Source organism: Bos indicus, chromosome 9 (genome assembly GCF_029378745.1).
Source record: "Bos indicus isolate NIAB-ARS_2022 breed Sahiwal x Tharparkar chromosome 9, NIAB-ARS_B.indTharparkar_mat_pri_1.0, whole genome shotgun sequence".
Classification (NCBI taxonomy): Eukaryota; Metazoa; Chordata; class Mammalia; order Artiodactyla; family Bovidae; genus Bos; species Bos indicus.
In genome coordinates, this window is record NC_091768.1 from 8222753 (window position 1) to 8240602 (window position 17850).

Sequence of the window (17850 nt, forward strand, 5' to 3'; positions counted from 1 at the left end):
TCTTGTTCATCTCACATGACTCCTCTGATATGGTTTTCTTGTTGGTAAAATGATACATGTCCTCATTGTGATGATACAACATTTATATAAAGCGTTTAGCTTTCAGAAAAGTATTTTTGTTCCCATTAATAATGCTTGGGCAATATAACCACTAAATAAATGGCTCAGTGGTAAAGAATCTACCTGCAGTACAGGAGATGCAGGAGACATGGGTTCAATCCCCGGGTCAAGAAGATCCCCTGGAGGAGGGCACAGCAACCCACTCTAGTATTCTTGCTGGGAAAACCCCAAGGACAAAGGAGTCTAGCAAGCTATGGTCCCTGGGGTCACAAAGAGCTGGACACAACTGAAGAGACTGAGGACAAGAATGTCTGTTATCTTTTTTGTTTTCAGCAGCAATCCCCAAAAGATAGATAGAACATACAATTGTTTAACTTTATCAGTGAGGATCAGTTCAGTTCAGTCGCTCAGTTGTGTCCTACTCTTTGCGACCCCGTGAATCGCAGCACGCCAGGCCTCCCTGTCCATCACCAACTCCCTGAGTACTGAGTCCCAATTTAGGCTAAGAATTTCCTCCAGATAATAAGACTATGGTGGTGCTGAAATCAGAAACCATGATTCCTGTTGCCACATCTGTGACTTTAAAAAACAAAAACAATGCAACTATGAAGGACAAGGACATTGATTTTCCCATTAAGTCTATAAATGATACAGAAGGGAGGAAAACTGGCAAGCTCTTTTGAAACTGGTCATAAGTAAATTCTAAGTGTAATCTTAATTAGAAGGGGAAAAGAACGGATGAAAAGAATATTTACTGAAGCCATTATTACAAAGTTTGGTTTGGTATAAGAACTCATCTCTGTCATCAAGTAGGCATAAAATGTTTGCAGCTTGGTTTTCATTGAGTGAGATTTTTCACTTTAAACAGTGCAATGCTGAGATATTGATTTGTTTGTAAAGAATTCAATAGTTGCAAATGAGTGGAATTGGGGGCTGATGCAAAATTAGTGTGTTGGTTGAATAAATGTATGACCAGAAACCAATGGCAACCCACTGTAGTATTCTTGCCTGGAAGATCCCACGGACAGAGGAACCGGGTAGACTACAGTCCATGGGGTCACAAAAAATCGGACACTACTGAGCAACTTCACTTTCACTTTTCAGGAACCACTTGGTTGAGGTTAACCAATTATTTTCTTAGTTTATATTTTAATCGAATTCAGTTTTTTCAGAGACTAGGTAATTTCATGGACACATGTTTGTACATATTAATAATTTGTTCTGCCACTCCAGTAATTTCTATTTCCTCTCTACTAATATCCAGGTTCCCTAATTGCACGTAATACCATGGGGAAGTAAGCAGAGAAACAGTCTGCCAATATGCAGGGCTCCCTTTCTCAGAGTTCTGAGAATATTGTACCACCCAGATAGTCACTTTGACTATATATATATATATGTTCAGTGAATTCTCATTTTTTTTCATTTTTTGTGTAGGCAGTCAATGATGAATCATAATTTTTGATGTATGATTAACCTAATAATTAAAATTTCGGTTTCTTAGAAATGATAATTCTAGTGTTAAAAAAAAGATTTCTAGCTTTGTCCCAGAATTAATGCATCAGAATTTTGAGTGAATTAAGCTCCCACTCATAAGTGGTGCTTCAGTTTCATGTCTCAACTGTAAATTTTTGAGAACTGCTCTTCCAATTTGGATTAACATTGTAGGCATGTGCTCCAGTTTTTAACTTGGAAACCAGCTGACCTGTGACCCAGTGCCAAAAGCATGACTAGACCGGGTTACAGCCAAACCATGTCATAATTATAATCTCAAATAGAATATGATAAAAAATTTATGTAATATAAATAGCTGCCTTAGATGCTTACTCAGTGATTCTGCTGTGGAATTTTTTTTTTTTTTTAAACCGGGATTTCCGCATATAGAAGACTATTGTACCTTTCACAGTGTTTTATGAACTGTTTTTGGTTGATAATTTGTTAACAGTATGGTGATTTGACTTCAAGGTGCTAGGAACTCTAAGAATTCACTACACTTATCATCTCATCCCAAAATATGTAGTATAAATTTCCAGGATAAACAGCAGACCTTCACTTGCAAGCGTAGGACTGCATGCTCTTATAAGTTGTCTCTTTTTTACTGCATGTTCTGCAAAATAGTAATAACTGGATGTTCTGGCTAAAGCTTCAAGATGACCATTGTAAGTCAGTGGTTAAATATCAATTTGCAAACTCTGCTTTATCACTATAAATCTGGATAGATTATTTATCTAACTTTAGCAAAAGTTTATATAATATTACACCTCCTTGGTAAATAGTGAAAAGTAATAAAACTAAATATTGGTTTATGAGCCCAGTCATTATTAATTCAATTCATTGTGCCATAATGCTACTTTAGTTTAAGAGAAAATATTTATATACTACAAAATGACTTGAGAATAAAAGACTTAGATAATCCATTTAATATTGAAACTCTTATATTCCTGAGTCACACATTAATATGTGTACATATTGAAAGCTATATATATATTTTTTTTTCTTAAAGTTGTCCTTTTAGCTTTCTGGTAAGGGGACTATTTTGGTTCAAATTATAAAAGTACTTACAAATAAATATTCATTTTTTACAAGTAAAGACTATGAAAGAATTAATCTTATGGTAATAATATATTAGCTTCCTCTTATTTCAGATAATTTTTTGAATTACAAAAGAATTTTTTTATTATAGAGGTAATATAGTAATGGGAGAAATACAAAGGTACAAAAAATATAAAGAAGCAATAAATAATACTTATAATTCAATATCCTGAAGCAACTACTGTAATTAATTTGTCAAATATACATTTAGTCTTTTTTATATGTGTATTTTACATATTTGGAATTAATCCTCTGCAAAAAGAAACAAAAGCCATTAGAATCAGGAAAAGAGCAATTTAGATGGATACACAGGACTGCTTTGTGTCCAGATTATCTGAGAACTAGTGGGTAAAGGAACTTATGTTTAAATCTGCTCTATTTTATTTCAGTTATACTCCTGTTTCACGGTTGTACACTCAGTTGTTGTAGATTATATCAGACTAAAAACTGGTTACTAGCCTAGATAAACAGTTTTGTTTTTTGAGGGAGGAAAATATCCAAATACAATGAATTGTTTTGTGATTTTGAGATTAACTCACCCTCAGTGGTTCAAGAAATGTTTATTTTAGAAAGAAATGCAGAGAAAAATCATTTCTAGGAGCTTTCTTTACCCACACCCTGGAATGACTTTGGCAATCTTTTTTAAATTAGTTATAGATAGAACTAAATTGTCTTTTTGCTATTTTAGTAGACATACCATAAATAATTTATCAATAAACTAAAATATATTAAAGCAAGCCCCTTTAAGTTCCATTCAAAATTAGAACTCCATATCCCTCAAATGGCCTCACTCACTCACTTTTTTCTTCTGTCCATTGCTACTACTCTTGACTCTTTTTTTTTTCTTTTAAATTTGTCTAAACAAATTTTGGGGAAATTTCTGAGGACAAAAAAGGCTTAAAATGATATCAATGAGATTTTATTCTTGAATGTTCTTTCATTTTATTGACAGGAATAATACTTTTCCCTGTGGAGGTTCAGTAGTTTTTTTTTTGTTTGTTTTGTTTTTTCCTTCTTCCTTTCTAATCCCAACACTGAATCAAATTATGGAACCTCTATTTCAACAAATTGTGGAACGTGTTGGTTCCTGGTGGCTCAAACAGTAAAGAACCCGCCTATAATGTAGGAGACCTGGGTTCAAGTCCCCAGTTGGGAAAATCCCCCTGGAGAAGAGAATGACCCACTCCAGTATTCTTTCCTGGAGAATTCCATGGACAGAGGAACCTGGCGGGCTACAGTTCATGGGTTCTCAAAGAGTTGGACATGACTGAACGACTATTTCACCATTGCTACATCCTATCAGAATCATCTCTCACTGAACTGTTAAGGTCTGTGTTGGAAGACATTAGGAGATTTAGTCCTACCTCAAAGTAAAAACATAACTGATAAAATTTTATGTTTATATGTTGACTCGCATGCAATCCTTTTTCTTCTATTGCTAAAGTCTTTGATATCACAGGCTTCCTTTTTTAACTTCCAGAAATCTAGTCTCCATCTGAGCTCTCTGCTAAAATCATTCTCTAAAATGTTCTTAATGGCCTCTGTGCCCACAGTGACCATTCTCAACACAATTCTTTTTATTCTCTTAAGTATTTGCCCTTTCCAGTCACTTTTTCATGAAACCCTTCTCACATGTTTTCTGTGAGATTTTTTAAAATTAATTTAATTAAATTAATTCAGAAGTACAGACATACAGATGATACCACTCTAATGGCAGAAAGAGGAACTAAAGAACCTCTTGATGAGGGTGAAAAAGGAGAGTGAAAAAGCTGGCATTTTCATAAAACTCAACATTCAATAAACTAAGATGATGGCATCTGGTCCCATCACTTCATGGCAAATAGTTGGGGGAATAGTGGAAACAGTGAGAGATTTTATTTTCTTGGGCTCCAAAATCACTGCAGACAGTAACTGCAGCCACGAAATTAAAAGACATTTACTCTTTGGAAGAAAAGCTATGATAAACCTAGACAGCATATTACAAAGCAGAGGTATCACTTTCTGACAAAAGGTCCATCTAGTCAAAGTTATGGTTTTTCCAGTAGGCATGGTAAGATGTGAGAGCAGGACCTTAAAGAAGACTGAGTGCCGAAGAATTCATGCTGGAGAAGATTCGTGAGGGACCCTTAGTCAGCAAGGAGCTCAAATGGGTCAATCCTAACAGAAATCAGTCCTGAATATTCATTGAAAGGACTGATGTTGAAGCTGAAGCTCCAGTACTTTGTCCACCTGATGCGAAGAGCCGACTCATTGAGAAAGATTTAATGCTTGGAAAAAATTGAGGGCAGGAGAAGAAGGGGGCAACAGAGGATGAGATGGTTGGATGGCATCACTGACACAATGGACATGAGTTTGAGCATACTCCAGGAGATTGTGAAATTCAAGGAAGCCTGGCATGCTGCAGTCCATGGGGTCACAACAAATTTGACACAACTTAGTGACTAAACAACAGCAAGGAGTACCATTGCTTTACAGTGTGGTATTAATTTCTGCTGTACAGCAAAGTGAGTGAGTTAGACATATACATATGTCCACTCTTTTTTAGATTATTTTCTCATATAGGCCCCTTCAGAGTCTTAAGGAACGAGTTCCCTGTGCTATACAGTAGGTCTTTGTTATCTGTTTCATATACTGTAGTGTGTAAATGTCAACCTGAAATTCCCAATGTATTCCTCCCTTCCTTTCCCCTTGATAATCTTGTTTGCTTTCTACATCTGTGACTCTATTTCTGTTTTGTAAGTAAGTTTATTTGTACCATTAATATTCCACATACAAGCAATACAGTATGATATTTCTCTTTCTCCATCTGAATCACTTCACTAGTATGATGATCTGAGACTTCAGTTCCCAAAACGGTGCCCTTTCTGAGTATCCCCTTGAATGTTCCTAGCTCAAGCTGTGCACTCCCCTGTCTTCCCCTCGCTGAGAGAACTGAGGGTTGGGAATCTGCTCTGAAGGTATACAGGCTCAGGCTTAGCTCCTGGTGTACATCTGCACCAGCTGGATGGTGTTAAGAATGTCACCATCTTTTGGTGACATTTATTTATTTTAAACATATGTAATAAGGACAAAGGTAGGCCTCCATGGTTACGTGGATCCTAGGCAGATGGAGATATCCAGGTACCTTCCAACTGTAGGCTTTTTTCTGTCTCCAGTGTCCTCATGGTCCTGAACGGAGGCACTAAGTCTCTTTGTCAATATTATCAACCTTGATATTTCATTTTAGGTTTTTTTGTAAATGTGTTTAAAGTATCCACCACAGCACCTAACATTGAATAGACACTCAATAAATGTTAGCTGTTATTTTCATTAGCATGATTATTTTTATTTGCCTATTGACTAATTAATGATGGCATCTTGCATATTTTAACCTTTCGTTATTAATACATCATGGTGAAGATGTTTATACATATTTATAAGCCAGTAGATTGATTCCCTTAATGGTGTTACTTCCCATACTCCTTTCTATTCTCAGTGCTTCCAGTTTACAAAACAACAAAAAAGATACTACTATACCTTTTTTAATTGTTTTTCTTTTTGCTCTGGATGTGTAAGAGTTCCTTATATATTTTACATATTAACTCCTTATCATTATGTGGCTCAAGAGTATTTTTTCCCATTCTGTTGGCTGCCACTTCACTCTCTTGCTTCCTTTGTTAAGTAGAATTTTTTTTTTTTTTTTTTTTTTGGTTTATATCATCTACTTGTCATTTTTTTTGCTTTTGTTGCTCATACTTTGGAAATGGTGGTTGCCAGCAGCTGGGAGAGGAGGAAATGGAGAGTTTCTGTTCTGTGGGGTAAAGTTTCAGTTATCCAAGATAATTATGTTCCAGAGATCTGTGAACGACATTCTGGCTATTGTCAGCTGTGTATTCTGTGCCTCGCATGTCGACTGTTCTTACCACAGTTTTAAAATTAAGTAGGTAAATGAACAGATGCCATTACTGGAAATAAAACTGGTGCTACCATTCTTGCAAATGATATTCAGTCACCCTCAAGAGCAACATATTCTTGATTTTAGTGTGTATTTTATGACAAAATGGCAATGACACTACACCTGCAAAATAATTACCACTGAAGCTCTCAAGCTCCAGAAGGCAAAGTGGAAATCTGTATGGCCATAAAATAATCTAGCACAGTGTTTGAATGTCTTTGAAGATTAATAATATTTGTTGAGAAATGAAGTGATGAGGTCAGAAAGTCCAGCTGCTCTAGGTCAAAATCTACACCAGGTATTCATTCAACAAATATTTATTGAGCACTTGCTATGTGTCAAGCTCTGTTTAGGATCTAAGAAGACAAATGAATGTATAGATATCACTATTCTCTGGAACTTTGCATTCTAGTAAGCAAAGACAGGAAAAAGTGAATTAAAAAGTGCATACATAAATGTGTTAGATGTAGTAAGTGCTACAGGCAAGAGTCGATCAATAATAAGGTCAAGAGCAGGGCATGTAGGAAAGTATTGGGTAACACATCATTTCCTGTATAACAAACCACCTCAAATCTTAGTGGCTTTATTTCATGTCGTTCGTAATTCCATGATTCAGCTCTTTGACTGAGTTAAGCTGGTTGGTTCTTCTGCAGTTTCATCTGGTGTCACTCACGAGGCTACAGTAGACTAACAGCTCTGCTTAGGGGTGGATGACCTAACATGGGCTCACTCGCATACCTGGTGGTTGGTGCTGCTTCACCCTCAGTGGAGCTAGCCTGTGCCACCCCACAGGAAAGCAGACTTTCAGGATGATGAGGCTGGAAACCGTAAGACCTTTTGAGCCCTCAGCTCAAACAGATCACTTTCACTGCATTTTTTCTGACCAATTCAAGCCACAGGCTTACCACGATTCACAGCAAGAGGAAGGAAAACCTCCATCTCTTGATGAGAAGAACTGTATAGGAGTTGAGCTAGTTTTAGCCTACTACAAAGGAGGAGTTACTATGTTAAATTGGACAGTCAGTGACATCTCTGGAAGGATGACATAAAGGCAGAGACCTCTGGGATGTGAGAGAACATCAGCAACATGACTGTCTTTGAGGAATGCCTTCTGAGCCCTGAGAATTCACAGCACAAAAATGCCACGGTGAGGAAACAACAAGCTTACAGGCTTTGTCTTTCACTCCATGTGAGGTGAGAAGAACCATTGAGAGGGTCTTGAACAGAGCAACAAAAGTTCACGTATGTGTCAATAGGATCTCTGGTTGCTGTGTTGAAATTGAACTTGAGGGTTCAATAAGGTTCAGCAAGGAAGGAACAGGGAGCCCAATAATAATATTTATCTGGAGAGAAAATGATAGTGCCTTAAATTAGAAGGGCAGTACTGGAAGAATTTTCTGGAACAATTTGTAAAACTAATCAGATAGAAAACATTCTTGGATTGTATAGTCTTCCCAACCAGAAGGTCGACTTTCCTAGGAAAGAAAATGTTAGATTTTTTTTGTGTGTGTGTGTGTCTTCCACTTTGGTATTTGAAAAACACTCACTGGCTAGTTAGTGAAGACTTAGGCCTTACTGCTGGATTGAGCATAATCATTGCAGGATGCCAAATCTTTCAGAATTTATCAACAGATGATGTTTAACGACCTTAAGCAAATAGATAAGCCTATTAAGATTCATTGACACTCTTCAGATTGCATTTCTACGATACGCTGAAGGACAGCAGATGATTTAGAGCTAAGACATTCTGTCTGGGTCCAAAAGTATTAAAAATCCATCCCTTGAAATATAAATGATTGTTAAATTAACTGAACAAAAAATTGTCATTAAGTCCTTACTAAGTGAAAAGTGGTAGTTCAGTGATTCAAATTCATACAGGATACAGTTCTCAAAAGCACTAACATTTTATTGTGGCATGGAGAGTGTTAATTTTATAAATAAAGTAAGGTGAATTTATCAACTAATGTTCTAGTGTTGGACAGAAAGCATGAATAGGCACAGAGAAGTGCTGGGAAGATCTAAGTGTAGGGTGTTCCTAGAACTAGTTCATATCTAGGTGGAACATTCTTCAAGAGATGGGAATATCAGACCACCTGACCTGCTTCCTAAGAAATCTGTGTGCAGATCAAGAAGCAACAGTTAGAACTGGACGTGGAACAACAGACTGGTTCCAAATCGGGAAAGGAGTATGTCAAGGCTGTATATTGTCACCCTGCTTATTTAACTTATATGCAGAGTACATCACGAGAGATGCTGGACTGGATGAAGCAAGCACAAACTGGAATCAAGATTGCTGGGAGAAATATCAATAACCTCAGATATGCAGACGACACCACACTTATGGCAGAAAGTGAAGAAAAACTAAAGAGCCTCTTGAAAGTGAAAGAGGAGAGTGAAAAAGTTGGCTTAAAGCTCAACATTCAGAAAACTAAGATCATGGCATCTGATCCCATCACTTCATGGCAAATAGATGGGGAAACAATGGAAACAGTGAGAAACTTTATTTTAGGGGGCTCCAAAATCACTGCAGATGGTGACTGCGGCCATGAAATTAAAAGATGATTACTCCTTGGAAGAAAAGTTATGACCAACCTAGACAGCATATTCAAAAGCAGAGACATTGCTTTGCCAACAAAGGTCTGTCTAGTCAAAGCTATGGTTTTTCCAGTAGTCATGTACGGATGTGAGAGTTGGACTATAAAGCTGAGTGTCGAAGAATTGATGCTTTTGAACTATGGTGTTGGAGAAGACTCTTGAGAGTCCCTTGGACTGCAAGAAGATCAAACCAGTCAATCCTAAAGGAAATCATTCCTGAGTATTCATTGGAAGGAGTGATGCTGAAGCTGAAACTCCAATACTTTGGCCACTTGATGCAAAGAACTGACTCCTTGGAAAAGACCCTGATGCTGGGAAAGAGTGAATGCAGGAGGAGAAGGGGACAACAGGGGATGAAATGGTTGGATGTCATCACCGACTCAATGGACATGAGTTTGAGTAAGCTCCAGGAGTTGGTGGACAGGGAAGCCTGGCGTACTGCAGTCCATGGTGTTGAAAAGAGTCAGACATGACTGAGCTATTGAACTGAACTGAGGTGAAACATTGGGATTCTGGTGGTATTTAAGGTGTAGAGGAGTCACTACTAATTTCAGGTTCCTTAGTGGATGATAAGTGCTCTTCCTTCTTGTTGCAAAGTACTCACTCCTAAATTTCATGACAGTGAATGAAATATTAATGTTTTTTTGTTGTTTTTATTCATTTTGCAGTAAAAATGATTTATATATGTATGTGTATACTAGTATATAATACTGTATGCAGCCATTATGATAATTTATGAAATCTTAAATCATCTCCTACTGAACCTAAATACAGAAGATATTACTTTTAGAAAGAAAAGGAGCTTATTACTTTTACTTAGTATCATGTTTTCAGTATTTTGAATTTCAACTTTTATATCATCCAAAACTATAAATGACCTCACTAGAGATGAAAGATGCTTTATGTCATGAAAAACTGGTATAAAATAGTGTTTGTGACACATCATAGTATATTTCGCTTAAAAAACAAGATGAACACAACAGTTTTATAATCTGTGTTTAGCTAAATTCATCCACTGATAAATCATACTTGGTAAAAACCACTACACAAGGGCCATGTTATTTGCAAGTGTAGATAACATGACATGCAGACCTTATACTTCATAGGACTGTTCATTAATTCTATTTTAAAACAGATTACATCTAAAATTTAGTATTGAGAAAAATCTCTAGGAATGAGAAAGACAGCCTTGTGTCTCACTCAGTGCCTTCCACAAGCTTCCTAGATTCACTGCGCTTCACTTTCCTCATCTGTAAAATCTCTAGGAATGAGAAAGACAGCCTTGTGTCTCACTCTGTGCCTTCCACAAGCTTCCTAGATTCACTGCGCTTCACTTTCCTCATCTGTAAAAGTAAGTGTTTGGTGAAAGATCAGGGCTTCTCAACCCTGACTGCACACTAGAATCATCTGGGGAAAATAAATAATTCCAGGCCCCACCTCAGACTTTAATTTTTAAAGGTCTCCAGATGGCTTTAATATACAATAAGTGGTGAAAACCAATGGGCTAGGTGATCACTAAGGTTACTTCTCACAAAACTTCCTAATTTTATGATTCATTGTATTCTGGCATAGTAATGGTTGCTAGAGATAACAAATCTCTCAGTATTTCCAATGTCCTGGAAACTAGATTGCCCTTGAAGACTGTTTCTGCTCAAAATTGAGAACATTTCCTTATCTGTACTCCAAAATTTCTGTATTATGAGAATAATTTATACAAAGAGACATATATATATTATTCATTTGAGTGTAGCATATACATTAAAAGTGATACAGATTCACCTAATTCTTAGACATTAATGACCGTTCTGATCGGGAAGCACATTCCTTCAGTGCACATACATTTTAAGGACAGTGTACTCAGAAGCTATGTATTAATTTTTTCAGTTCAGTTCAGTTCAGTTGCTCAGTTGTGTCTGACTCTTTGCGACCCCATAAATTGAAGCATACCAGTTGAAGTGATATTGTAGCTATTTTGATTTTGAATAAACTGACTGTCAACATCCTGAGATTTTATAATAAATCTCCTAAAGTGTGTCACTTATTCATGATAAACACTTTACATATTGATGTACCATGAAGCAGTATAAACAGTTTATAAAAGACTGATCTGAGAGGAATATTTAGCTGTATTGGTATTTCAAAAGATACAAGTTTGTTTTCTTGACACAGTTTTGAAATGTGTCACTGTGAGTTATTGCTGTCAAGTTTTTTACTAACAACTTTTCATTGGAGTGAATGGATAATCTTTTTCTTTAATTGTAAATGCTAAATAATATAATTGTTTGCTATATTACTTAGTTCTCCCATGAAATCAAGAACCCAACAATGAATTCAGAGCCAAAGAAATATCATATAAACTCTTAGCAAATTGGGAAAGGCCTCAAATAAATAGTAAGCTGGGAAGTAATAGATTTGGGGTCTTGTATTTTCACAGAATTCTGTGCTTGTGAGTATGTATTTTCGAGTACTTGTGACAGGCAGACTCTGTTCTTCTTTTATCCAGCCTAATAATAGGAAGAAGGAAAATAGGTATAGATGACAGCTAATGGCTAACATGGGTGAATGTAGGTGTAGCCAACAAAGAATGTGCTGGTTATATGAAATTTCTGCAGGCCTAGTTATTTTTGAAAACTATTTGAAAAAAAATTAGTGTCCAGAAAAGACACTATGAAAAAAAAAAGATGTGATTTTTCAGTATCACAATTTTGTGTTTGTTTCTGACGTCCTCAGTCTGTTAGTCTTATTATATCTTTAATGTTCATACATATTTCATTGTATTTGCTTGCCCCATTGATGACAAGGTACACTTAATAACTAAAAATAATTCACAGTTATACCATTAATCATGGCATGCAAATCTCTGAAATTAGAAGAATAATGTGACTGCTGGAATAGTCCACGTGTTTTAAAACCTTGTTCTGTGCAGACTAAGGAAGCCGTTTTGCTTCACATTATCTCTACCACCATAACAGTTTGTTTTATAAGGTCTCCCTGAAATCAATCAGATACATGTGCCATGCTTTCAAAGAATTTTGTACAGTTGGAATAGCTATGAACTGTTTGGAAATACGGTGACATATATGGTTTTTGTAATAATAGTAATGTGTATGCTAGTGATTTTATAATATCAAGAGGTTTTATGAAACAATATAAAATTTAACATCTGATGGCATCACACTTATTATTACTCAACTCTTGGAAGTGACCAAGTATAGAAGTTGCTAGTTACCCCTCACCTATCAAAATTTTCACTCCTACCCATCATCATATTCTGGTGTTCTGCCATCAGATGCATTATTTGTGTTTTATGACTTGTGTTAAACTGAAGAGAACACATCAAACTGTACTCAGTCACTTTTATTATCTTAGTTTAATCAGATAAAGTCAACAAAGGGATAATAATTCCAAAGAAAACTAAGGACAGAGGTTATGTAACCTTAAGAGGGGACCCATCAAAAGGGGCCCAGTGAGATTAGAAACATTTCATGCTTGGGGGGAATGAAAGATTAAAAAATGGAAACCAGTGTCACTTACTTCCCAGTTTTGCCTGGGGCTGGATCAGGTCAGCACTACATCATTGTACAGAGCAAAGTAAATTGACCTACTTTTCTAAAGATGTCATATAAAATTTACATGATCTTCAGAGTATGGCAACATTGTATTGAACATAGACTATATCTGACAGTCAAAGGTTAGTGATAGCTAACGTTTTTTGAGTAAACAAGCTTTTGCTACCTAAATATAAACATGCCACTTTGTCTCTTATGAGGCCTTATTTGCAGTAAAGTTTTTTTCCTGGTTAAGACTTTGTTTTGGTTTATTGGTCATAGCTACATAATGTGAAAAGTGTAAGTATTGGACTGCATCTTGAGAGTAGAAATACTGCTTTCCAGGATGAATAAGCTGCTATCCAGGATGAATAATGCAATGTTATGCTTTAAAAATTGTCAGATTCTCTTAAATGTATCATTCTTCTTTAAACTTTAATCTACTGAGATAAACATTTTTTATTTGGCCTTAACTGTTTGTCACAAGAAGATAGACATAAGAGACAGACAGTCAATTATATATATATATGGTTCTATGACATAAAAGAGACCTACCAAATTTTTAACTGACTCATATTAGCTGGCTAATACTTAGAAGTACTCGGGTAAACTTAGTTATAATTTTTATGTGCCTCTTCCCAAATATAGTCTATACTTTCTCTTTAAAAAAAGTTGTAACTAACAGTATTTTGAGTCATGAATATTAATGATATCAAGTCAATATTAAAATAAAATTAATGAATGTTAAACAGATATTGCATCTAAATACCAAAATAGGGATAGTGTGAATTATATTCTACAACTCAACCTGGAGGTCCAGCTATCACAGTGAAACCTCTGTCATTGAAATAGACTGCATTCGTATTTAGCCCAATGGCTTTAGGCATTCATAGATATAGAGTAGGTGAAATAAAAAGTACCTTATCAAAATTAACATCAAGCCATGTGTTCTGCTTCTGGAGTTTTAGAGTCATTTTTAACATAGATAGTAACTTGGTTTGAACTTTAAGCACACATATACACACAGGTTTGCTAATCGGAGAGTTTCCATGCCTAAGGGAGGGGAGGTGACAATTGGTGCATTCAGTATATAACACGTGTAATGATAATCAAGTTGATTGGTTGAACTCCATAGCTTTTTTTTTTTTTTCCTTCCTCTTCTTGTGGAGTAGTTCAGTCGGGGGTGGATTCTCCCCCATCTTTAACCCCCTCAAGAAGGCGTAGGTTGATACCATTTTTATTGTTCTGCTGGGGTGGGAAATAAACCATATGCTTTAGAATTTTGAATGGCTACACCAAAGGGAACATTGAAGCAGGCCCTCTTTCCCCTTTCCTACCAGACTTTGAGGTGGAGTTATTCTGCTATATGTTGTAGCAGACTCCAGGTTAGCTTAACGCTTAATGCCCCACCCCGGGAAGAGAGGTGGGTGGGGATGGGGGGAGCAATGTCAAGGGCTTCAGAGGAGCTCGGGCTGAGTGAAGTGTGGAGTGGGAAGCTTCTGTCTGAGACCCACCCCTCCCCTGGATACCAGGCAAAGGCAATGAGAGTCGGAACCAGCTGATGCCGCTGCTGCTGCTGCTGCTGCTTCCCATTTCCAGGGTGAAATTTTCACAGCAGCTAATTCTAAGGGGAGGGGAAAAAAAAATCCCTAACCAACAACGGAGAAGATTCTATCACCCAACACGAGCTATCTAACCTTTTAGGCAGGCTTTTCAGAGAAATCCTCGTTTTAAAAGCCAACATTCACGATCCAAAAATACGGGACGGGAATCAGAGCTGGTATGAAATGTGAAAAGCCTCTTTACACTCTGAGTGTTTGAAACGATCCGATGAGCATAGGAAGTGGCTGCCAACGCTCTGGCGGCTGCTCGTGCCGCCGCCGCTGCCGCCGTTCCTCGCAGAGGGCTGGACAGAGTCAGTCCCGGTTTCAGCACCTCCGGCGCTGGACAGCTCTCTGCACGCTGCACCGCCGCCCGCCTGCTTCCTCCAAACACTCTCGCTTTGCCTTACTGGAGATGCATCTAAATTACGTCCTATTCAACAACAAGTAGATTTTTTTTTTTCCTTTTTCCTGTACGGGAATTACAGTAGACGATTCTCTCAATTAAACTGCATTTGCTTCTTTACGGAATTGGCCGTCAGGCGTATTTATCCCGATCTTCCCCCCACACTTTGCAGGAACGATTCTTTGGGAACGTGGTCCACCCAGGGATGTAAAACTGTGCTTACCGATGCATCCCATACGAAATGCTTATGTGATCGTCTCTCTACCTTCGCCATTTTGGCTCAGCAACCTAGAGAAATAGTAAGTAACAAAGGGAAAACACGGCTTTAATGCAAAGGCAGGGACGTTGTGGAGAGTGTTTCTCCAGGGAACTGCATTTTAAATGGGGAAATGGAAAATGTTGCAGGGTGGCAAAATTGGGTTCATCTCCTCCTTAGCTACAGTGGCTTGGTGAAATGAATTCTAGTTGGTGTGCTATAACTAAATTCTACTCAATTTTATGTCTTCTAACTTGAAATTTCTGCAGTATAGTTTTAAGTATGTAGTCCAATCATATTGCTAATATGCTGCAAACTTTCAAATAAAAATAATTGTCAGCTTAACCTTTATTTTAGAACTCGAAATCTGTTCTGGGGGATTTGTAAGGATACTGTTAGTAGTAGAATGAAGACCCCAGACACTATAGCCAAACACATTGCATATCTGCATTGGATATTTTCAGTACAGGTTTTCTGGGATGTCCTTGGGTATTTATTTTTAAAACATTAAATGAAGTTTTTGTGAAAGTATGGACTATCAGAAACTGTAAAATCATTCCTTAGAAGTATATAGGCTTGCAAAACTAGTTTCTGAAACAGGCAGCTATATAAACTGTCTGAAAGAAAAACAATATCCTCATCAAAGGTATTTTGAAAAATTATTTCAGAAATTGAAATGGTAAGATATAATTATTAAGATAAATGTGACTTTCTGTCTAAATCTGGCCTAAATATGCATCACTCTTACTTATTTTGATAACCAAAAATATCTATAAAATTCATTGTACATATCTAAGATTTGGAACACACTTGATCTTAAAGTATATTTCTTTAAACTTCTAATACTAAAAATATGAAAAAACAGTAGATTTTACTAGTTAGTACCATGTTAGTGTCTGAAGAAAGAAATCTCTCAAATCAGTGACTGCTTGTGATCTTTATACATTTTTTAAAAAACATAAGGTTTTACTTTTCAAGGTCATATATTTAGAGAATGATATTGACTGTGAAAATTAACTCTATATTTTGTTCACAGAAAAAAGAATCACAAAATATATTCTAGGTCTTATATCTGAAATTTGATTTTCCTCTATATTCTAGGAGGCCAAGCTACTGAAATTAAATGAGAGGATACTTGACTTAAAGCAAAGTTGTCAAAAGTCAGAAAGTTTGAACATTTTTAAATATCTAGTTACCAGATTTGTATAACATAATGGATTGTAAATAGGAGGATCAAGGTACATTTCGCTAAAAGCACATATTGTAAAATAACTGAACTGTTGTAAGTTGAAGAAAAATGAATACTGCTTCAAATATCAGCTAGAGAAAATTTAACACGTTAATGCTGACCAAGTTGTAACTTCAGTGATTTATTTTAGAAAGCAATAAGTGGGTATATGCCACAATCAAGCACTGAAAACTCTTAAGGCCTTCATTACTTCACAGTGGGAGAGAGGGAGTAACTAGAATTAGTCATTTTAGGGGTTGAGAATATGTGAACAGAGTGGTTACTGGATAATTATCTGGTTACTATAACAACTATATTGGCTATTTTTGAGTGTTAGGATAGTTTGGTTGAGTTTAGAAGTTATTTTAATTTATTTTAAAAATCCTCTTTCTCTCTCTCTTTTTTGTGTGCTTCTTTTGTTTAATCTGCAGATCATGGAATCCTCCAGTACACCTTCAGTTACCCTAATCGTAGGCAGTGGCCTTTCTTGCTTGGCCTTGGTCACCCTAGCAGTTGTCTATGCAGCGTTATGGAGGTATGTAATCAGTTAACACACTTCAAATGGAATGCTGTTATTCAGAGTTAAATCAGAGAATATGATAACTGCTATATGTCTCATGTTTTCTTGATTTACTGAAAAAAGTACCTTTAAAACAGCTATAATTGCTTTGCTTGAACTATAATAAATGAACTCAAAAGTGCTAAGTAAGTGTTTACTTAATTTTCTTCTCTATATTTTCCTATGATAAGAAAATAAGCGAAGCATACACACACACACACTCAATTCAAATGATGGTAGTCTTCAACAAGTTGCTTATCCCCAAGTATTCTTAATACCCAAAATTCAGTCAATGTGTGGTTTATACTTATCCCAACTGCTATTGAGTTTGAGAGTTTAATTGATGCAGTCAAATTAATTTCTCTGTTATAGAAATATGGTCTACAAATTCTTGTTTTAAACACATAAAGTCAATGTGTCCCAGACAATGAGTAAAATCTTCTATAATATTAATATATTAACATAATAAATACCATAAAGCTTTAGAAAAGGTTTCTTGGTTGAATGTTTCCAATAAGTCAGATTTTGACAAACTGATTAAAAGAAGTCAGAAAAAATACATAGACAAGAGGAAGTGATTGAAAAATACTGTTCCATAATATATGAAACTGCATCTGCTTGATATTATGTGAAAATATAGTATTTTCCTAAGATTTTTCTTATTCTATTAATGAGAATATTAGACTTGTAAGGCTTATTATGTCTACTGACATATTGTTAGCTAGTATGTAACAAAACTTCCCAATAAATTTTTAAATGTTAAACATTTTTATATCCATTTTTATTAGTTAAAAATATTCTAAAAACAGTTGCTATATTAATAACTAGATAATTGTATATTATTGTTTGAATACTTGAAATATTAAAATTGCAAAGATTGCCAGCCCTAGTATTTTACTTATCTTTCACTTAATACAAAAAAAAATTCTATCCAAAAATTAATTATAATTTATTAAAGAAAAGTCATTTGATTGACATCTATTTTTCAAAAAAAAGTTTTTTGTTACATTTTTTACTCTTTTGAAGACAAAAGTTAATTGTCCAGGATAGTATATTGTCAAAGATATTAAAATT

The 17850-nt window shown here is 35.9% G+C and overlaps 1 protein-coding gene across 4 annotated transcripts in view; it reads left to right on the top strand.

Moving 5' to 3' along the window:
• Positions 1-17850, top strand: part of ADGRB3 (adhesion G protein-coupled receptor B3) — an 894978-nt gene that overhangs the window by 708587 nt on the left and 168541 nt on the right. For all 4 annotated transcript variants that reach the window (XM_070795670.1, XM_070795669.1, XM_070795668.1 and 1 more), the window contains 2 exons: positions 14906-15032; positions 16649-16752. In XM_070795670.1, the coding sequence (XP_070651771.1) occupies positions 14906-15032; positions 16649-16752 (231 nt within the window). The remainder of the gene's footprint in view (positions 1-14905; positions 15033-16648; positions 16753-17850) is intronic.